The following is a 23,014-nucleotide window of genomic DNA, read 5'->3' on the forward strand; positions in this document are numbered from 1 at the left end:
TAAGTATCTTTGATATTAATTTCTCATTTAAATGATTTATTCTCTGCCATTGCCCTCTGTGTTTTTTCAGTCTTTTAACTTTATTGAGGCTTCGATTGTTAAGTCAAAGATCTTTCTTGGTAAATGTCAAACTGCACTTGAAAATATATGGGCTATTTTCAAATATCTTTTGATATGGATTTCTAACATAATTCCTAAGAGAACAGACTCTGTATCATTTCAATACTTTTAGACCGAAAGTTTTGCACCTTGTTTTATGTCCCTGGATATGTTCAGGTGTCTCCTGGTCTATAGTCTATGGGAACCTGAGTAGAATTTGTATCCTGCTGCTGCTGCTGCTGCTGCTAAGTCACTTCAGTCGTGTCCAACTCTGTGTGACTCCATAGATGGAAGCCCACCAGGCTCCCCTGTCCCTGGGATTCTCCAGGCAAGAACACTGGAGTGGGTTGCCATTTCCATAAACTGAAAATTGTATAAATCTTAATTATGTTGAATTGGTTCCTAGTTCTTTTCAGGTCTATTATATCCTTCTACTTTTCTGTCTATTCTTTCTACTAATTTTTGAGAGTTTGATATTCAAATTACAACTAAAAATCTTAATTTATCTACTAAAAAAATTGTAATATATAGTGGAATTGTATGTAATTTTGTTCTGTATTTTCCAAGTCTCCTGTAAATGTGTTATCACATTTTCATAATTTAAAAAATAAAAAAGAAAGAAGAAAAATAAAATATGAGACAAATGAAAAAAAAGAAATGGGGGGTCACCCAGAAAGACTTTTGTTCCCCAGAGCCTCCAGAGTTCTGCTTATTTTCAGTAACAACTACACGGTGCATAGTTTGTTACATGCAGCTCAGGGAAAGAGCACAGCTTTGAGGTCTCTATTAGTTTGCTAGGACAACAGACTGAGTGGCTTAGAATAACAGAAATATGCAGTCCTCATAGTTCTGAAAGTTAGAAGTCCGACATCAAGGATGGGCTGACGGCGTCTGGGCCGTGAGGGAGAATCTGCCCTTCCCCTCTCTGGATTCTGGAGATTTGCGGGCAGTCTGTGTGTAGCCGCATTGCTCCCATCCTCTGCCTTCACAAGGTCTCACCTCGGGTGTGTGTTTCTGTGTCTGAACTCCTTCTTTTTGGACATTAGTCACGTGGGATTAGGGGCCACCTTGCTTGCACTTGGTTATCTCACTAATGACCCTTTTCCCAAATAAGATCACAATCGGAGATGCTAGGGGCTCTCGCATATAATAAATCTTTTTTTTTTTTTTTTTGGTGGGGACACACTTCAATCCACAGCAGAGTCAACCAGACATGGGTAAGTTTTCTGCAGTGGGACACTGCTTTAGGGTCTTAAGAGGATACACTTGTGTGTTTTTCTGCAATTTAAGGTAAAGGACTATTCTTTTCCTACTGCCCAAAACACCTGGATTCTTTCTCAGATGAACTTTCTAGCCATGCTGTGAAGTAGCGATCGACAGCACCACTTCAAAATTGAGGCAAGTGAAGCTCAGCGAGGTGAAGTGACCTGCCCAGGGCTGGTGGGCAGAGTGCCCCCACCAGTGAAACTGGGATTCAAATCCAGGTCTGTTTGACTCCCAGCGCAGCACTCTGGATGCCACAATTTGCTGAAAGCGCCTTCATTTTCCCTTTCAAGAGCTCACTGGTCTGAATTGTGTTGTTTTTTCTTTGTTAATTAGTGGGAAAATTTGCATGGAGGGGAATAAATTACTGGCATAGAGAGATACATCCTCCTAATCAAATGTGTTTGTTTAAAGCTGCAGGGAAAAGAGCTGGCCTGTAGAGAGGCAGTGGATGCTGAAATCATGCAGAGAGCAGGACCAGGGGCCTCCAAACCAGATGGCAGAAGGCTGCAAGGAGGATGGAGGGTGGCAAGGGCAGGCACAAACAGAGTCCAGGCCAGGGTGCCGAGGTTGGGCACCCGCGCAGCAGGGAGGGTGCAAACCCAGCCTTGACCCTTCTGAGCCTCTGTTTCTTCACCTATGAAATGAAATGAAAGAAGAAGAATACCGACCACATATTCTACTGAGTGTATAAAAAGATTATAAAGTAAGGAGTGCAGTAGAGGAATAGTCAAGGAGCTCTGAAGGCCCAGAGGAGGGGCTCATCTGGCCAGAGCGAGTCTTTACCACGAGGCTGATGAGAATGAGCCTGAAAACACGAAGAGATGAAGATGATGAGAAGGGCAGAGAGGGGCTGTAACTCCCTCCATGAGTGCACGGGGGCAAGATCTCTCTTTTCTCCCCAAACTCAATGAACTCCTACCTTGAGCCCTCATACTGCTGGGCCAGCAGGAGCTGCTGCCTCAGCCCTGTGAGGAGTCTGGTCCTGTGACCTGAGGTATCTCTTGGACACACAGTGTGCCTGTTTTGACCAACAGTTCAATCTACTCCGGAGCCACAGATGGGCCCCGACAGTCTCCTGGGTGACTGACCCCTCTCCCAGACATGCGGTTCCCTTTCCTCTCCGGGGCCTTGGCGCCCTTGCGGGAGGGGCCACCTGGTGAGCAGTGTGCACGGCCCCTCCTCTGTCTGGGACCCCCAACCTCTCTGCTCTATCCCCTGCTGCCTTCGGGCAAGAGAATCTTTTCTGGAATGAGACAGATTTTCTGTATATTTCTTCAAGACACTTCATGTGTACCTAGGCATAGTCTCCCCTCTGTGGTATGGATTTTGGAAACAAAAGCAAGAAGGTCAGGGAAGCGTTTTCTGCTCTCCTGCTGCCTCACCCTTCTCCCACGAAAGGAGCACAGTGTCAACCATCAGCCTCAGTCGGGCGTGGTGAGAACGGAGGCAGGTGGGAAGTGAAGCCGCCCCCTTCACAGCGTCCCAGCTCACGGGGCAAGCAAGGCTGTGCGTGCTCTGAAGCACCAGCTCAGTGAGACTGAGGGTGCGTGGGGGCGGGCGGGGGCACGGTCCATGGAAGACATGCAGGGGTGAGAGCGGCGGGGGTCGGGCTGTCCTGGGCTTTTGATGTCAAGGTCAGGGACCTACACTCACATTCTGGCAAAGCAAGGGCCTACTCGAGCCACTTTGGAAATGGAATGGTCAGAACTTAGCAGCCGTTCCAATGTTCACTGATGTAAAGGGGACATCAAAACTGGCACCTGGGCCTAGAAAGCAGAGCAGCTGGTGAAGTCATCACCCCACTCAAAGGACATGGGGCAGAAAGCATCTCTGGGGGAAATATGATGAAGGCTCTAAAGGACATTTTGACCTTGAAGTGCCTGCAGGGATATTCAGTTAGCAAGGACCAGAAAGAAAGAATATACATGGAGTGAGTCTGAACAGAGAGCTCTGGACTAAAAACAGACATTTAAAAGTTACTGGCATAAAGCTGATTTTTTTTCACCCATCCATTCAGCCATCCATCCAGGATACCACTAACAAGTAATTTGACGGCAAAAATAGATTGTAGTCATTCTGTGACACAGGGATACACAGAACTGGTATGTGTGGGGAGGTTGGTGTGGAGAATTCTATCCAGTTTGGGGAGATCACAGAAAAATCGGCACCTGACCTGAGTCTGAGGTGTGGACTGGAAAGAGCTTGATGGATGCGAGGGCTTGGAGGCTGGGGAGCTTCCCTGAGAGAGCTCACCTGAGGATGGAGCTGGAGTCACAAGCCTGACCCCAAAGGAGTATCTGGCCTTTGTCACAACCAATCCTAAATACGGCGTGGTGCCCAAATGGAAAATAGATTTCCTGTGTGTACTGGTCATGGTAATTCTTTTCACTGTAACAAACAGACCCCCAAATCTTGGACGTTCTCTTTCATTCATATAATAGCCCAGTGTAGGCAGATGGCTGTCCACCTGGGGATTCAGGGATCCGGGCTCCTCCCACCTTGTATCTCCATCATCCCCCCAGAAGTCCTTAGCTTCACCATTATCACAGAGCAGGAAAGAGAGGGAAGGAAGAGAGATTAGAAAAGCTGCATCACCTGCCTCCAAGTGCCGTCCTAGAAGGGACACATGTCACTTCCACCTTCCGCTCACGTCCGAACTAGTCTAACCAGGCTTGGAAATGAGGGGCTGGCAAAGAGAGTCCCTTACCAATCGAGGCCATCCTGGTGACAACTGCAGGCTATGGAAGGAAGTCATGGGGTTTTCAATAGAACCAGTGATCTCTGTCACTCTCAGCAACAAAGGAGTGAGATGGGGACGTGGAGAACTGTTGAAAGGAAGGATAATACGGCTGCAGCAGGGCTCAGTGAGAAAGTCGATGTGATAGAGTCACTGTCTGCTGTGGGTGCAGATGGGAACAGCTATGTGTGTGGCCAGTTACGTCCAACCCCAGCGTCACACCTCTTCCTCAAGTTTGCCTTTTAGTGCAGTTGCATGGATTCATGTTGGGGTCGCAAGTAGAGTGTGAAGGAGGTAAAGGCACTGTCAGTAAAAGAAGAAGTCATTTGGTTAAACTCTGGAGGGCACAGGCAGAACATGCCGTCCTAGGTGGGCCCCTGACAACAGTGAAATGCAAAGGGGGAGGACGTCTTCTTTCCTTACACCCCAGAGCCTGAGGAAACCGTCAACTACACGGCCCTCCCACATCAGTGGCCTTGTCCATCAGTTTAAAAAGTTCTGCACATCCATGGAGCTCAGTGGAGAACAGAGTCCAGCAGGTTCACACCTGTTCTCTAGCACATGTGAGAGCCCACCTGGGCTGGGGACAGTGGTCTTCACAAGGGGCAGAAGATCCCATAAGCAGTTGGGAGCACGTGTCTATGACATTTAAGGTGCTACTGTTATTAAAACCCTGTCACTACTCTGAATGTAAGTGTGACACCTGAGAAACTCTGCTTAAATATAACACAATACATTGTGCTAAGTCGCTTCATTCGTGTCTGACTCTGTGCGACTCCATGGACTGTAGCCCGCCAGGCTCCTCTGTCCATGGAGTTCTCCAGGCAAGAATGCTGGAGTGGGTTGCCATTTCCTGCCCCAACACAATACACTGAGTCCATCCAAAATGTTAGCCTTTAGAAAGTAAGTGCTTTATATACGTCTTTTGGAGAAGGAAATGGCAATCCACTCCAGTATTCTTGCCTGGAGAATTCCATGGACAGAGGATTCTGGCAGGATACTGTCCATGGGGTCGCAAAGAGTCGGACATTACTGAGCAACTAACACATATACATCTTTACAATGAAACACAAAGCAAGATGGTATATCCTACAATACCAAGTTAATTACTGAAAACATCTCTCTGGTGATGTCAGAGATTCTAAATGTCAAAAAAGTCACATATCTGAAACGACTTTATATGCATACAAGAGATGAAAGAGTGAGTAAACGTGTTGTAAATAATAGAGTCATCGTTCTCACTGTCAGAGAAAGAGGCCGCAATCAAGCACAGAGAGGGTGGTAGAATACACCCTTTGGTTTTGCACTGAAATCAGAGGTACCAGAATAAATGTATGTTTGATTTTAATAGAGAGACGATAGACAACAGAGGGTGGACAGACAGACAGAGGTGTGGAGGGAGGTGTCAGTGCGTACACGGACTGCTGCACACCCGTCACGTCCTAACTGTCCACGGGAGGACAGTGAGAAGCAATGAGGGCGGGTGGGAGGTAACTGGCTTGCTATGGGCACTTCACAGCTGCTGCCTTGTTTTAAGCCACAGCATCCCTATGAGGGGGAGGGGTTGTTTATAGGTAATTCCAATTTACAAGTGAGGAAACTGAGTCAGAGAGACTTACTCAAGATACAGCAGCTACAATTTGCTGAGTGCCTGCTATAGGTAGAACTTTATGTATTATTTCATTGCATTTTTTGCAAAATGAGGCATATAAAAATTATTATCCCTGTTTTAGAGACGGGGAAGCTGCAGCTTAGAGAGAGAAGAAGGGAACCAACCAAGGCCAGCAGAACCAACAGAGCCAAGAGGAGCAGAATTTGAATGCTACGCTCCTTCTGAGCTCCTCTGAGCTGTCTTGCCCTCTGCCGCACACCCCACCCCACACCGGACCCAAACCGAGCGCAGCGCTCACAGGGCCCTCAAACTGAAGCATAAATTACAGCCCCAGGCCACACCTCCAGACCCCGCTCCCTTGAAGGAGACAGAGAGGCGGAGACAAAGACAAGGGCAGACCCAGCCAGGGGAGACGGGAAGGGGCAGGGTGTCCCAGAGGGGCGTGGCCGTCTCTCCAGGCAACTTGGACTCCTGATCTCTGGGCTGTGTTCTCTGAAACACATCATTTCTGACAAAAGAGCAGAGTCAGATGAACACCCCGCCGTGCCAGACTGCTTCTCGTGGCATTGATGTTGCTATGGAAACCAACCCTTTTCCCTCAACAGTTCAGGCGTGTTGTTTTTCCAAAGAGACTGTGTTGTGTGCTTGCTGAGAAAGCGATTGAGGCTCTCTTTCTCTTCCTCCACAAGAGACCCCCTGGGATTAGAGCACATTGTAGAGGTGGAGACGGGGAATGAAGTGATTGACAGCAGTTCCGACAAGTGGTCTTTCCATTGGGCAGAAAAATGTAAGTTTCCCTCATATCTTCGGACTGGACTGATGGCTGGGATCACCCCAGGCGCCATCCCTGCCTCTCCCCGAGTGCAGCAACGTATCATCATCTCTCTCCCTCCCGCCCCCAGCCTGAACCACGAGCCCCAGGGCAGTGGCACAGCTTCCTGTGCCTGTTTAACCTTGGGGTCCGGCACTGGCGGTGGGGAGACCTCCCAGCCCTGGGCTGTCTCCCCTTAGCACCTTTCTGACGCAGTTCCCAGGGCCTGGGGGGATGACTCTGGGGTGCCTTCTCGGCACCTTCTGATTTCTCCCTGTCAAAACGCAATGGATCAAGGCTGAGGTCGAAGTCGAGCTCCTCCAAGAGCCCCTGGCTGGCACCCCACTGCCATGCTCTCCCCTCCTGGGAACTTTTGCCCAGCTCCCCTTTCTGTGCACATGTGGAATGTGCTCCCTTCCCACAGACTGTGAGCGTCCTGAGAGGGGTCCCCACTGCTGGTAAGCAGATTCAAAGGTGCAACAGCCACAAACAGAGCTTGTTCTATGAACCAAAGAGCTCTCTTCACCATTTTCTGGCTTTACCCTTTGTCAGCCAGCAGAGCCCTGCAAGACCCCATCCTCCAAAACCCAGAGCAGCTTCCCCCAACCAAACCCCACTTAATTAAACTCTCCTAGAACTAATCTCCTACTCTTTGGGTATTTTTAGGAGGAGTTAAGCATCCTCTTTTTTTTCTGATGAGAAAATTCTGACTCTGCCAGGAATAGCACATGGCCCCAGGGCCTCTCTTCAAACCAGAAATTTCTGCCATGTCTCCTGTCCCTGATGTGTGCCCTTCCTTCAATCACACCCTCACAGAGCCTACTCATTCCAGAGAAAAGATAGCTTTGGTTTATTTTTTTGAGGCAATGGAGTGGCAAATCCATTTATGACAGAATGTTTGAACATGTGTTCATTAAGTCTTTAGTTGACTCTGTGTAATTGAGAAAAATAGTGGGTGTTTACACACTGGCTGTATGGATGAGGTTGTCTCTGCAAGAGGAGGCCAGCAAAACAGCCCTGCCTGCCCAGCTCACTGGGCCCTGAAACCGCAGTCTAAGGCCTTGTGGGTGCAGGTGGGGCTGTGTAAGGCCCGTTCGTGCTCAGCAGCCTGTGCGGCCCCGAAGGGCAGGACTCAGGTGACCCCCTCCGCCTTCCCACCAGCCGCGCATGCACAGCCACCACCCCGGCGCAGCAATGAGCCTAGAGCCTCAGCCTTCATCTCTGTCCCCAGTTAATCCTGGCCTCTCCGTCAATGGCCTGCCATCTGAGTCTGAGAAGAGTTGTGAACACACACTAGAAACTCCCAAGCAAAGTGCAGAGATGAGCTGGTAGAATGGCACCATTGTTGAGACACTGGTATTCAATGTATGGGTTGGAATCGGCTGCTTCCTAACGGCAGGCCTCCTTTGTAGGTGATGCACTGCTGAGATTCCATTCCTTCATCTCTAAATGGGGGTGATGATCATATGAAGACAGTGATGTTGAGGATGGGGGTACCCAACTCATGAAACTGGAGGAAGAGTTACAGGAACCAGGACGCCCAAAGCACTTAACGCTTGGCACGGAGCAGTAGTAGCAGTGTCCGTCGCTCAGTCGTGTCCCACTCTCTGTGACCACTTGGACTGTAGCCCGCCAGGCTCCTCTGTCCATGGGATTCTCCAGGCAAGAATGGAGTGGGTTACCATGTCCTTCTCCAAAGGATCTTCCCGACCCAGGGACGGAACCCAGGTATTGAACCCCGTTCTCCCGCATCGCAGGCAGATTCTTTACCATCTGAACTGCGGGGAAGCTCTAATGGCATGTGGCGTGTAGAAGAGGCTGTTAAGTGTTTACTGTCCTTACCACTCACTGCTGACGCTGATTCAGGTAAAGGACAAGCTAGTTCGCTTTCATAAATGTGACTTGACTTTCTGAGGCATGAACCTTGACAGTGTTGCTCTGGGTCTTATAAAAGCAGTCAAGGGGGATAAAGTAGTCACACACACCTGAGTTTGCATCTCAGCTCATCTGCTAGAGGCCCAGGCATCTCTCCATCCTCCTGAGCCTCAGTGTCTTAATCTGTCAAATGGGGACCAACAATCTCTAGCTGCCTCGGTTATAATAAGCTTTAGGTGGGCTCATTATGAAAAGGGTCCACTCATCACCCATCAGCTTCCTCCTCAAACTGCTGGCAAATGGCCAGACGGCACTATCAGACTCTTCTCACGCCAATGTCTATTTCTACATGCGACTCTGCCTCCAGACTTCAGGGGGCGAACACGTGTCATTTGGGGCTGAGTGCCCCATACCCAGCACAGCCTGGCCCTCTGCAGGTGCTCAGCAGATGCTCACAGGATGAAGGATGTTGGGCTGCAAGACAAGAGCCAGCTGCATCTCTTGGTCCTTGCCTCTGACCTCAGCATCATTTCAGGCCCCACTGGCGGAGGATGGAGGTCCCCCCACCTCAGTTCCAGCTCCAGCCTAGCAGGACACCCTGCCCCCTGCATCTTCCCCACCAGGCTCATTGAGCAGAAGATGAAGAAAAATGCAAAGGAAGGTCAAGACTCTCAGACACATCTATCTTTATTTGTTTCCTGTCAGAAAAGTTCAAGAATTACACCAAAAAATACTTCAGCCTCTGCTACCTACTGACAAAAATACACCACAAAATTATAAAGCGCTCAGCAGTTTCGCTAGGGACAATTTGTTATTCCACTTTAGATGACAAATGAATTTACAGGTGACTCAAGGTGACTGGAGGGTGGGGGCGGGGAGAGGAAAAGTCAAATGATAGCTTTTAGCAGAATACTTTGAGCTATGCTAGTCTATTACCCAGCTGTTGTGTAGGATGATTTCAGCATCATAGCAAGCCACTAAAAAAATACCCTTTAAATGGTCTGTTCAACCTCCATGGGAAAACAGAATCGCATCTCAAATAGCCAACTCTCTCAGCCGGTTCTGGCTCTGCTGGGCCCAAAGCAAACACCACACAGTGGGGTCTCCCCAAAACATTAGTGGGAGAGCTGTGTGGGAGTGCCTGATGTGGGTGCAAGGCAATGGGTGGCCTGGGCAATGCCAGCTGTCGCCTCCTGGTCAGAAGCTTCTAGAAGCAGATGGGAAAGTTTGGGCTGTGCCCCTGTCAGCACAGTGAAGTGTGCACAAGACGGCCACGGTTCTCAGTTTCCCTTAGAAAAAATGACTTAGCATTGCTGAGACCCAATCGAAAGCCTCCTTGGCTGTCTCCTGGTCATGACCCTTCCTGTTCTTCCTGGTCATTACCACTTTGGGAAACAACAAACCGACAAAAATGTTAAACTTGGGTGCTATGCTTGCAGCTTGGTCAAATGTCACCTGCCCGTCCTCTGCCTTCTTCACCCTGCAGTCCCTCCTTCCTCCTTTCTACCCCTGCCATCTCCTAGACGTGGGCAGCACCCAGGTGTAGGGCTAGAAATGCAAGAGAAAGGCAAAGAAAGCCGGCCCGCTGTTGGGTGCTCATGTCTGTCCTCCGCATCCCAGACCATGCAGCCCCAGCCCCGCGCCGACGCCCATACAGACAAGCTTATCCTACTCTGCAAAACACACATGGCTGAGGCTTTTCTCTTGGGGTTCTGTGCATCCCGGCCTTGCAAATGCCAAACTCAGTCTTCTTCCTAACCTGACGGTTCCTAACTTTCAGCGCTCCTCCTCTGCAGACCAGAGGCCAGGCGAGCAGAGTGCCTGCCTCACTCACATCCTGCACCTTCCGAAGCCCACCCTGGAGCAGCCGTCTCCCCCAGTCTGAGCAGCCGGGACATCTGTGCTCTTCACCAACCTTCAACACAGTCCAGATGCAGCCAGTCTACGACTTCCATGTTCGTCTTCTCTCTCTCCTTTCCTGTTTTTAAATTTTCCTAACAAACAATAAGCAGTGGCTTTGAAAATATCTTACATGGGAACAGTAAACACGAAACATGCCTTTGTACATGGGCCTGACTCGGGGACAAATCAACGATACCGAAGGACAAAAAGAAATACTGATTCAGACAACTCCAGCGCACGAGATTTTCGGTGAGCCCCCCACCCACCCTGGCCCCACCCCCGCCCCCATGCCCCAGGAGTACAGTGTTGTCTCGTAACTGGAGCTCGGCCTAGCCAGCGGGGTTCCCCTCCCCACTCCCCATGCTGGCTGGGGGGCTCTAATGGCCCTGGGTCTTGGGCGGCTTGGGCTCATGGATGACAGCAGCTGCCGACAGCCACGGCCCGATGGCCCGGGCGGTGCTCTGCTTGGCCACGCTGTAGTGGCTGATGACCGTGTAGAAGCGGCTTCTGGAGCTGGGGTCCTGGGATGAGTAGTAAGCATCCAGGGAGGCCGGGATACAGCGCTTGTGCTGGGGAAGAGAGAGACAGTCAGGAGGAGCTCAGCGAATGCTTCCCACCTGCCCTGCAACGAGGCTGTCCCATCTGGGGGGCCCCAGCCACCCCCGGCTCGCAGCCAGCTGGCAGGGGATGGCATCTGGCCTGGGCCTGGTACTCGTCAGACCTTCTTTCATGTCATCACCATCACCATCATCAAAGCTGCCACCTACAAGAAGACAGAAGAAACTAACCTGATGCTAGAATCATTCCCAGAGGCAGAGAAGGGGTGAGAGAAATGGGTCAAGGGGATCAGAAGGTACAAGTTTCCAGTTATAAAATGAGTATGTCCTGAGGGTGTAATGGACAGCATAGTGACTACAGTTAATAATACTGTAGTGGATATTTGAAAGTTGGTAAGAGAGTAGGTCTTAAAAGTCTTCATCGCAAGAAAAAAATTTCTAACTATGCAGAGTGATGGATGTTGACTTACAGTGGTGATTAGTCTGCAGTATTACAAATATTTAATCACTATGTTGAACATTTGAAACTAATACAATGTTACATGTCAGTTAAACCTCAATAAAAGGAGAAGAAATAAAGGAAGGGAAGGAAGGAGAGCGAAGAAAGGAAGGAAGAGGAGGGAGGAAACTGATGCCAATACTAATTCAAGGTCAGTACCCTCTGCTTACTAACTGTAGGGTTACAGTGGACTCTGTGATAGCTCTTTACCCAGCTGATTCACCCATTCCCTAACTGCTTCGCTGGGCCACTGCCTGTAGCCAATTGCTATCCATTTCTTTTCTTTGATTGGATATTTATTACTCTTTCTTCTTATATCAAAGCCTTTGTTCCTAACAACATATAATCATATATTCGCATTATCCTACAATATCAATCAAATGGTCCCCAAATAACAGCAATACAATGAGTAACAGACGACTGAAAGGACTACATCATTTCTCTGCAGCTCTCTGTGTCCTTAGAGTATATTCCACTGAGGGTGTAGAGTCAATATACTGCATTATACAGCCATGTGGAGCAATTACTTTCTTGGTAAGTTTAGTCCTCAACTTGATATACAGCTGGATTTTAATTTGGTTTTAATTTCAGGACTTTTTTTTTTTTAATTTAGTTTTTACAAACATGTCAAACGCCGACACACATCCAGGACAAATGCGAATCAAGATAAAGACAGAGAAGCCTTGCTCCTCATTCCTATCCTTTCTGTTCCCTCCCTGCCCGCCTGACTCAATATATTTCTTAGTTGTTGTTGTTTTTTAAAATTTATCCTTCCAGAATTTCTTTCTGAAAATGTAAGCAAACATCATTCACTTTCCCTTTTCTCACTCAAAAATAGCACCTTTTGTTGTTCACTCTTATCCCAGAGGGTATTCTCTCTCCATGTATGGAGACCCCCTCCCTCACTGTCGCAGCTGTTTGGAGTTTCACATGCAGACACATCATAGTTTATTCCACTGTCTCCTACTGACATCCCAATACTGGCAGTGGTTGCTAGTCTTTCAGAACCCCAGCTTCTAATGCCTAAGAAGGTCATCTTAGAAAGTCATGTAGCAGACCCAAAGGACATGTGTTTTTAAGGCAGAACAGTCCCCATTTGATTCCCTCACTTTGGAATGTAACAGCAGTGATGTCTTAGAAAACTCTCAAGACAGAATGCTCTTAATCTCCGTTTCCTCAGATGCAAAATGGGGGCAATGAAACCTCCTTTTCAGAATGGGTGGACAGCTCAACTGAGATACTATTTATGAAAATGTCTAGGAAGGAAGGTGACATCTAATTGGCACTCAGTAAGTGGTTCAGTTCAGTTCAGTCACTCAGTCGTGTCCGACTCTCCGCGACCCCATGAATCACAGCACGCCAGGCCTCCCTGTCCATCACCAACTCCTGGAGTTCACTCAAACTCATGTCCATCGAGTTGGTGATGCCATCCAGCCATCTCATTCTGTCCTCCCCTTCTCCTCCTGCCCCCAATCCCTCCCAGCATCAGAGTCTTTTCCAGTGAGTCAACTCGTCGCATGAGGTGGCCAAAGTATTGCAGTTTCAGCTTTAGCATCAGTCCTTCCAAGGAACACCCAGGACTGATCTCCTTTAGAATGGACTGGTTGGATCTCCTTGCAGTCCAAGGGACTCTCAAGAGTCTTCTCCAGCACCACAGTTCAAAAGCATCAATTCTTCAGTGATCAGCTTTCTTCACAGTCCAACTCTCACATCCATACATGACCACGGGAAAAACCATAGCCTTGACTAGACGGACCTTGGTTGGCAAAGTAATGTCTCTGCTTTTTAATATGTTATCTAGGTTAGTCATGACTTTCCTTCCAAGGAGTAAGCATCTTTTAATTTCATGGCTGCAATCAGCATCTGCAGTGATTTTGGAGCCCAAAAAATAAAGTCTGACACTGCTTCCACTGTTTCCCCATCTATTTCCCATGAAGTGATGGGACCAGATGCCGTGATCTTTGTTTTCTCAATGTTGAGCTTCAAGGCAACCTTTTCACTCTCCTCTTTCACTTTCATCAAGAGGCTTTTTATTTCCTCTTCACTTTCTGCCATAAGGGTGGTGTCATCTGCATATCTGAGGTTATTGATATTTCTCCCGGCAATCTTGATTCCAGCTTGTGCTTCTTCCAGCCCAGCATTTCTCATGATGTCCTCTGCATAGAAGTTAAATAAGCAGGGTGACAATATACAACCTTGATGCACTCCTTTTCCTATTTGGAACCAGTCTGTTGTTCCATGTCCAGTTCTAACTGTTGCTTCCTGACCTGCATACAGGTATCTCAAGAGGCAGGTCAGGTGGTCTGGTATTCCCATCTCTTTCAGAATTTTCCACAGTTTATTGTGATCCACACAGTCAAAAGCTTTGGCATAGTCAATGAAGCAGAAATATATGTTTTTCTGGAACTCTCCTACTTTCTCCATGATCCAGCGGATGTTGGCAACTTACCAATATTTGTTTCAACTCTGAACTAGATTTTAGCTTTATTACCTCTAACAGTTATTGCCAGCCCATTCTCTAGCAGGCCCTTTGCTGTCTTGATCTTACTTAAATTCTCTCCAAGATCCCGTGAGCAGACATCATTGGAGCCCACTGCAGGCGAGAAACCTGAGGCTCAGGGGGCGGGGGCAGGGCTGGAGGTCATGCAGGCAGTTCTGTCTTTCAAGGGAAGGCTGCAATCCGAGTGGGGGAGGAGGAGGCCCAGCTGCAAGACGGGGGAGGCCACCTCAGAAGTTCTGCTCCCTGTCTTCACATCTCTGCAGGGACAACGAATCAGCCATTAAACCAGGATCACCCCAAGGCGGAGTGTTCTGGAGATAGAGCAAGATGCTCTCCTGACTTCTGATCGGTAGTTCGAAGCCGGCCTGCCTCCCTTTCCTGCACTCTGGAGAGCGCCCTCTACCACCTACTGGAGACTAAGTGCTTCGTGAAAGCCTGAAAACTCCCCGCCACACATAGCACTTTTTTATTGTGATTTTATAATTTCACATCAAAATGTATTATAAATATACAGCATTTTAGAGAGTGAAAATAATTTTAGATTGCCACCATCAATTTTGCTTTGGTGTTACTTCTATATTTCTTTACACATTTTTAAAAACATTTCAATGCCTTTATTGACTGCATAAAGTTTTCTTTTTTATTGAAGTATACTTGATTTATGATACTTAATAAGTTTCAGGTGTATAACAACAGAAGCCACAACTCCTAAAGGTTATACTCCATTCGTAGCTGTTATAAAATATCGTCTCTACTCCCTGTGCTGCACAATGTATCATTATGGCTTATTATTTTACAGAGAGCAGTTCATGCCTCTTAACCCTCTACCTCTATCTTGCCTTCCTCCACGTCCCTCTACACACTGGCAACTGAAGCTTGTTCTCTGTGTCTGAGAGTCTGTTTCTTTTATGTCATATTTACTAGGCTGCTGTATTTTTTAGATTCCACATATAAGTGATATCATACAGTACTTGTATTTCTCCGTCTGCCTTATCTCACTTAGTCTAATGCCCTTCAAGCCCATCCACGCTGCTGTCAGTGGCAAATTTTCATTCTTCCTTATGGCTGAGTAGTATTCCATTGTGTGTATTGCAGGTGTACACCATATGTGCACACGCCACACACACCAACTGTATTTGTTCAGCACTGATGGACACTTAGGTCACTTCTATGTCTTGACTATGGTAAACAGTGCTGCTAGCAACACTAGAGGGCATATATCTTCAAATTAGTGCTTCCATTTTCTTCAGACACACATTACATTTTAAACAATTTGCAGGGAGGTTAGCATACCCAGAATTTTAATGCCGATGAACAGATGTTGACCCTCTAACTGAAGCTGACGGTCACCGGGAGCCACTCCACTGCCAGAAGCCCCTTACCTTGTAGACGAATCCCTCTGGGCAGCTGTGGTCATAAGTGAAGGCTTTGTACACCACCAGGAACACGATGCAGGCGAGGAAAGCTAGGGCCAGGCTGACGAGGATGGTGACCTGGAGAAACACAGAGCAGAGGGCTCCAGCCTCAGCTTTCTGTCCACACATGCAGCCCTCAAAACCTGGAGCTGGTAGGAAGCCTGGTATGTTAGAAAAGGAAGGGGGTGACCAGGGACCCCAAGAACCAGCTCAGCCTCGGCTTTGTCACCAACCTGCAATCTTTGAGCCTTGGAGTCTCCGTCCTCCGATACTCTCAGAAGCTCCGTCTTGGCCCCAAGTGCGAGGTCCACTCCCCTCCCCATGTACTTTCCCTGTTGATGTCGTGTTGGCAGGGGTAGACCATCAAGCCATCAATTCCAGCAATTCTGTCTTTGATCACCACCTCCCTGCCACTACTGAGTTCCAATGTCAGATATGAAAGCTTATGCTACCTCCACTTGGATGTCCAATACTCACCTGAATTGCATTCTCAAACCCCTGCTCCCCTCCCATCCTGCTCCACCCATACCTTCCCCATCTCAGAAAATGTCAACGCCACCTTTGCAGTCACTCTGGCCAAAGAATTTGAAGTTCTCTCTGACTCTCTTTTCCTCACGCTGTATATCGCAGCCACCAGCAGAAGCTATCATTTCTGCCTTCCAACACACGCCTCACGGAATCACTTCTTACGCTCTCCGGCAGCTCCACCGGGGCCAGAGCCATCATCACCCCTCACTCGCGGGACTGCAGCTGCCTTCTAACTAGCGGCCTCCTCAGCCCCTACGTGCGTTCACACAGTAATCTGAGACCCCCATTCAAACTCCAAGTCAAGGCACATCCCTTTCTGCTCAGAAGCATCTAATGGTCTCCAAAATTGCTCACAGTGAAAGCCCAGCTCTTGACCATTATCAACAAGCTTTAAAAAAAAAAATACACCAAACAGACTGAAGGCACCATCAGGATTTACTAGAAAGGATGGAGTGGCTGATTCCAAAGGCACCTTCAGGCCTACACTGGCCCCGTGCCGCCATCTGTGTACAAAGTGGTGGGGCGACCGCCCTGATGCGGGGCTCTGAGTATTAGACACAGAATTTTTTTCTACGTTACTTTCAAAGCTGGTAGCCTTTTGAGTCAACTGACCTAGAAATACAGCAGAATTCCTGTCATAGAGAGAAGGCTTATTTGGATTTGGTAGAAAAATAAAATCATCTTGGGGTTGGGGGGGTTCCTATCCCATCTCCTTCCCACCTCAGGCCATGGTTTATAAGGACAAGAGGAGATGGGATTCTGCACTGCTCCCAAAGGAATCATATGTTAGCAGCCATAAATCCTGAAAGGAAGGAATCTGAAGAGGAAAAGAGGAAGATGGATGTGGGATGCAGTCATTTGAATCCTATGGGCAGACACCGTCCATGAAATTCCTCTGCATGTGGGTATGAAGTTTCAGGTTAGTGGACTAATGTGATATAAGAAACACATCTATTTGGTCTTGTTCCCAGTTCCTGGCACGGAGTTAAAACCCGTATAATTTCCTACGTGGTAAGAGTAGGGTAGCAGCATCTTTTGTTCTAATATTAGGCTTTTGTGCCCAGTTCCTGAAATAATTCCAATTCATAAAAGTGAAAGGAGCAACTTTCATTATTCATAACAACCCCTTTCAACTATACCTGAGTTAATGCTATATTATGTTATGAAGTGACTTTTGGAAGGCCCCTAAGGAGTCAGACATGACTGAGCAATTGAACTGAATTGAAGGCTGGGGAAGAAACCACTGATAGAAGGGTTGTAACTTAACTGCCTCCCTCACCTCAGAGGGAAGAAAGAGGGGCTGGAGACCAAATTAACCACCAATGGCCAATGCTTTAATAAATTATGAAGGCTCCAGAAAACCCAACTGAAAGGCTCAAAAACCTTCCATGCTGGTGAACAAGAACACACTATGCCTCTGAGGGCGGTGCACCCCAAACTCCACTGCGACAGAAACTCCCTGCTCAGGAGCCTCCCAGCCCTCATCCCCCTATCTCCTCGTCTGGCTCTTCATGTGTGTCTTTAATATCCCTCACAGTAAATCAGTAACAGTAAGTAAAGTGCTCTCCTGGGGTCTGTGAACCACTCTAGCAAATCATCAAGCCTGAGGAGGGAGTGGTGGAGAGCCCCAATTCATAGCCTGAGATTTGCGAGTGGCATCTGAATGGATGCAGGCTTGTGGGACTGAGCCCTTGACCTGCGGGGTGTGTGCTAACACAGGGCAGTTAATGTCCGAGTTGAGTGAAGTCGTAGGGAATTCAGTCAGCCTCCACCAAGAACTGGAGAATTGCACGGTGTGGGAAAAACCACACATTTGGTGTCAGAAGCAAGAGTACAGAGAAAAAGTATTTTTCCCTTTTATATGGTGACAGGTGAAATTCACTTCTAAACGACTGTCCACACAATGTTCTGTCCGCCCTCTCCACTGGCACCCCAAGCTCTCTGCTGCAGCCTGTTGCTCACTCATCAGCCTCCTGGTAGCAACAGAGGGGTGAGATGGTACAGAGGCAGACTGGAGTCCCCGGCAAGTGGTGGAGAGACAGAGAGAGGTCAGGGGCCAGAACTGGAGGAAGAGGTGCCTCAAAGACGCATATCCCCTGTAAGTCCCACAAAGATGGTATTTGACTAGTACAGGAGCCACCCAAGACCACTGCCCAATGCTGAGGACCTAGGAATACTCAGTGAGCAGACGTCTGGAGCATAGACATAAAGAATTTTAAACGCTCAGTCTTCCCAATAACTAAAAGGTAGAAATAGCCCGAATGTCTATCAACCGATAAATGGATAAACAAATTGTGGTCTATCTGTACAACAGAATATTATTCGGCCATAAAAAGGAATGAAGTTCTCATACAAGTGTGGGTGGGCTTTGAAAACATGCTAAGTGAAACACCACATACTGTATGGTTCCATTTATATAAAATATCCAGATAAGTAAATCCATAGAGAGAGAGTGCAGACTGCTGGTTGCCGGGGAGATGGGAGATGACTGCTAACGGGGACAGAGTCTCCTTTTGGGGTATTTAAAGCATTTCAGAACTAGATGGAGGTGAGAGATGCCCAATACCGTGAATGTACTCAGTGCCGCTGGAGATTTCACTCTGATGCTCTTCACTTCACGTCATGTGAATTTCACCTCAGCTTCTTGCTTTGCTTGGCTGCCCCAGGTCTTACTCGCAGCACATGGGATCTTCAGTCTTTGTCGTGGCACGTGGGGTCTTGTTTCCTGACCAGGAATCAAACTCAGGCACTCTGTACTGGGAGTGTGGAATCTTAGCCACTGAGCCACCAGGGAATTTCTCCTACCTCAACTTTAAAATATATGCCCCAAGCTCTGACTGATTCTGTCAAAAGGAACTTAAGCTCATGCAAGTACTCCGTCACCTGAGCTCCCCCAAGACTGGGACAGACACCCTCAGAGGCACCTCCACGGGCGTGCAGACCTTGAACTTGCAAAGAAAAAGTTGAGAGCTTTTGCCCACCCTGCCACCACCGCCAGCCTGATGCAGGGTCTGGGAGAACCCGCGGACAGCTCCCCATCTTAATGGCCACACATGGCTCCAGCCTCTGCCTGAGCAGAGAGCCGGGACTCTCTGTGACTTGGGAGCAGGACAAGACTCCAGCGCAGGCGTTTCCGGAGGGTCTGGTCCCCAGCAGCCAGGTGAAGCTGCTGGGAGCTGGAGCAGAACCCTGCAGGTTGGTCATAGGACAGGTTCCCTTATGGTGGGTTTCTTTTTGTGTTTGGCTTGGGGCGGTGCTCTGTCATTCCTAACAGCCCTGAGCTAACAGCCCCCACCTAGCAGGGGCAGTGTCTGATTCCCCACAGCACTCAGGCTTGACTGGCAGAGCACAGCCCATGTTTCTGGAAAAGGAAAAGAGAGGGAGGGAAGAAGGGAGACAAGGAGGACCCTAAAGAATTCAGGGCTGATGCCTAGACGACCACCAACCAGTGCGTTCTGATTTATCAGGTCAGGGACGGTGGGCCCAAGACACTCTCCAGGTGACTTTATTGTACAACCAGACACAAGAACCAATACTCCAGGATGACGAGGTCTGAGGGTTCTCGAGCTTAGAATCGCCTGGGTAGTGCTTTAAACGATCCTGATCTTCCGGCTCCATCCAGACCAATTACATCAGAGTACCATGGTGTTTGCCATGTGCAGGCAGGTGTCAAGAAGGGTTGGGACAGAGAGAGACAGCGGTGTGCACTACATGACCACAGGAGTCAAGGGCCTGATGCTGACCGGGATGCCAGGAGTGCAGCCCACCCCAGGGGATTCTACCAAGCAAGGCTAACTCCTGCTATGCATTCTGCAGCCCAGAATGAGGGGGATGGGAGGCCGTTTTAGGCAAAGATAAATCTGCCTCCCCACGCTGAACCTTGATAACTTCTGAAACAACTCGAGATTGGTCATTCCTTAGGGGCCTGTGGAGGTCAGAGAGGTCAGGGCTGTGAGTTGGGCACCAGTCTTCCCTCGAGGCCTCACAGGCCACAGGGCAAGGGAGAGGTGGGCCCGAGGACACAGGCACTTGGAACACAAGGGTGTATACCATGAGTGAGAGCACCAGCCCAGGGGGCTGCAGGACCTAACCAACCTGGGGGTGGGGGATCAGGGAAGGCCTCCTGGGGGAGGTGACTCCGGAAATGACTTCAGGGAAGAATGTCGGGACAGGGGAGGAAAAAGGGTCTGAGCAGAAGAAGCCTCATCTGCCATAGAGCAGACTGGAGCTGTTCCATAAACATTATATGGCTTGTCATGGCTGGTCCAGAGGATGCAAGTGAGGGCCTGGGGCAGTTGGCGGGTAGGAGAGAACAGGTAAAGAAGGACCAGGCTAAAACTCAGGCTTTAGCTCCAGGCTGACAGAGAGCCCCTTAAGGTTTTAAGCAGGAAAGTGACGGGATCAGAAAGAGGGAGGTGAACACAGAAGCCTATAAAATTTGGGAGGGGCAGGGCTGGAGGCAGGGTGGCTGGTGGGGAGGCTGATGTACCAGGGCATGGCCTAAATGCTGAGACCAGACCTGGGGTTGGGAGGGTGGAAGGGGTCGACAGCTCGAGGAGGCCTGGGAGGTGAGGAGAGTGATGTGAAGAGGAAGGAGGGTGGGCTGACTCCGCGGAGGACGTTTGAGCTGCGTCTGGATTCTTATCCTTAATGACGGAGTCAGTGTTGGCTACTGGGTGGGGGGATGGGAACACCACTGAGGTTTCTGACTGGTGCCGGGCTGAGATTTTTCCTGAAGGCGGCTCTCTATAGGGCACCCTGCAGGCAGCTACACTCTCCCTTTCAGAGGGATTAACCTCATAGAAGGGGGAGGTCCCAGTGCCTGCTCCCTGCAGCTAAGCTCCCGATGCGGGGGGCAGGGGGCTGTGGGGAGCGAGAGGACCTAGGAGAGGAGTCCCCCCGCTTCCCCACAGAGAGCCTCTGAGCATGAAAGCCGGCCATACTTCAGCATCGATTGGCTCACTTTATATAACTCCATTGCTTGCAGATGGTGGAAAGCCCTTAGCTTTACTTCCCGAAAGCAACAGCCCAGGATTAGAAATAAACAAGTTCCTGGCGCTGGATTTGAGAGTTTCCTTCAAGACGTGATCCTCCCTGCTGCCTGTCTCCCTGCTCATCCGTTCATTCCCTCAGCACATGGGGAGTGCAGAGAAGGAGAGGGTCAGAGGCTGAACAAGCAAATCACCTGATAAAAAATGACAAAACCAGACCTGAGCAGGATCTGGACAGCGAACAGGAGAGGAGCCTGGATACAGTGGGCAGGGGCGGGAGGGGGAGCCCACACAAGAAGACCCTGGGCCAGAGCCGCCTCAACTGAGGCTCGTCTCAAAGCCTAAACAGAGAGGAGCTCAGACCTGGGAGGAGCAGCTGCCTGAGGTGGGGAGAGCACACTGAGGGGAGTCCAGGGCTGTGGAGACCACGGTCACCTCCTCCAAGCCAGGAGAGGGGCTTCCTTCCGCTTCCATCTGGGGCTTTCCTGGACAGGTCCCGCTCAGCCTGGCCTCCCCGCCACCCTCGTGCCTCCTTCTGCTGGGAGTGCCTCGGCAGCCAGCAAGCCCATCCGTTACCCCTGTGCCCGGCACGGTGACTCCACGATGGGACCGGCATTTTCTGAAGAGAAATGCTGAACTAAGACCCGAGTGCAAACGCGCACACACACACACACACATGTACACTCCTCTCTGCAGAAACACATCCAAAGATATGCAACCTGCCACAAAAAACACAGTATTCACATGGGATGGGATGGGCACTGAAACATCTGTTCTTGTCCAGTCACTAGTCTCAACCCCTTCCACCACCCACACACAGGCTCAAACTAAAGAACCTTAACCTTGGAAAGAATCAAGGTGTGGGGTAGCTTCAACTAAGACCTACCCAAGAGTCCTCCTCCAACTTTTGAGCATAGGTTAAGGAGAGAACCACTTCAGTATTCTTGCCTTGAGAACCCCATGAACAGTATGAAAAGGCACAAAGATATGACACTGAAAGATGAACTCCCCAGGTCAGTAGGTGCCCAATACGCTACTGGAGATCAGTGGAGAAATAACTCCAGAAAGAATGAAGAGAGGGAGCCAAGGCAAAACAACACCCAGTTGTGGATGTGACTGGTGATGGAAGCTCATGGAAGCAAGGTCCGATGCTGTAAAGAGCAATATTGCATAGGAACCTGGAATGTTAGGTCCATGAATCAAGGCAAATTTGGAAGTGGTCAAACAAGAGATGGCAAGAGTGAACATTGACATTCTAGGAATCACCAAACTATGATGGACTGCTGCTGCTAAGTCACTTCAGTCGTGTCCGACTCTGTGTGACCCCATAGACGGAAGCCCACAAAGCTCTCCCGTCCCTGAGATTCTCCAGGCAAGAACACTGGAGTGGGTTGCCATTTCCTTCTCCAATGTGTGAAAGTGAAAAGTGAAAGTGAAGTCGCTCAGTCGCATCCGACCCTTAGCGACCCCATGGACTTCAGCCCACCAGGCTCCTCCATCCATGGGATTTTCTAGGCAAGAGTACTGGAGTGGCTTGCCATTGCCTTCTCCGTATGATGGACTAGAATGGGCGAATTTAACTCAGATGACCATTATATCTGCTACTGTGGGCAGAAATCCCTTAGAAGAAATGGAGTAGCCATCATAGTCAACAAAAGAGTCCAAAATGCAGTACTTGGATGCAATCTCAAAAATGACAGAATGTTCTCTGTTCATTTCCAAGGCAAACCATTCAATATCACGGTAATCCAAGTCTATGCCCTGACTAGTAATGCTGAAGAAGCTGAACTGAAGTTGAATGGTTCTATGAAGACCCACAAGACCTTCTAGAACTAACACCTAAAAAAGATGTCCTATTCCAGTCCCTAGGGAACTGGAATGCACGAGTAGGAAGTCAAGAAACACTTGGAGTAACAGGCAAATTTGTCTTGGAGTATAGAATGAAGCAGGGCAAAGGCTCATAGAGTTTTGCCAAGAGAATGCACTGGTCATAGCAAACACCCTCTTCCAACAACACAGGAGAAGACTCTACACATGGACATCACCCAATGGTCAACACTGAAATCGGATTGATTATATTCTTTGCAGCCAAAGATGGAGAAGGTCTATACAGTTAGCAAAAACAAGACTGGGAACTGACTATGGCTCAGATCATGAACTCCTTAGAAAAAATTCAGACTTCATGAAAGTAGGGAAAACCACTAGACCATTCAGGTATGACC

General features: G+C 48.9%; 1 protein-coding gene across 1 annotated transcript in view; it reads right to left on the reverse strand.

Moving 5' to 3' along the window:
- Window positions 1–10,606: 10,606 nt before the first annotated feature.
- NSG2 (neuronal vesicle trafficking associated 2) overlaps window positions 10,607–23,014 on the reverse strand; it is a 70,413-nt gene continuing 58,005 nt past the window's right edge. The window contains exons 4-5 of the mRNA XM_055421847.2: window positions 15,241–15,351; window positions 10,607–10,871 (exon numbers count right to left, since the gene is read on the reverse strand). Coding sequence (XP_055277822.1) covers window positions 10,680–10,871; window positions 15,241–15,351 — 303 coding nt within the window. The 3' untranslated portion in view covers window positions 10,607–10,679. The remainder of the gene's footprint in view (window positions 10,872–15,240; window positions 15,352–23,014) is intronic.

Source organism: Moschus berezovskii, chromosome 18 (assembly GCF_049115385.1).
Source record: "Moschus berezovskii isolate FMDL1 chromosome 18, NW_MosBer_1.0, whole genome shotgun sequence".
NCBI lineage: Eukaryota > Metazoa > Chordata > Mammalia > Artiodactyla > Moschidae > Moschus > Moschus berezovskii.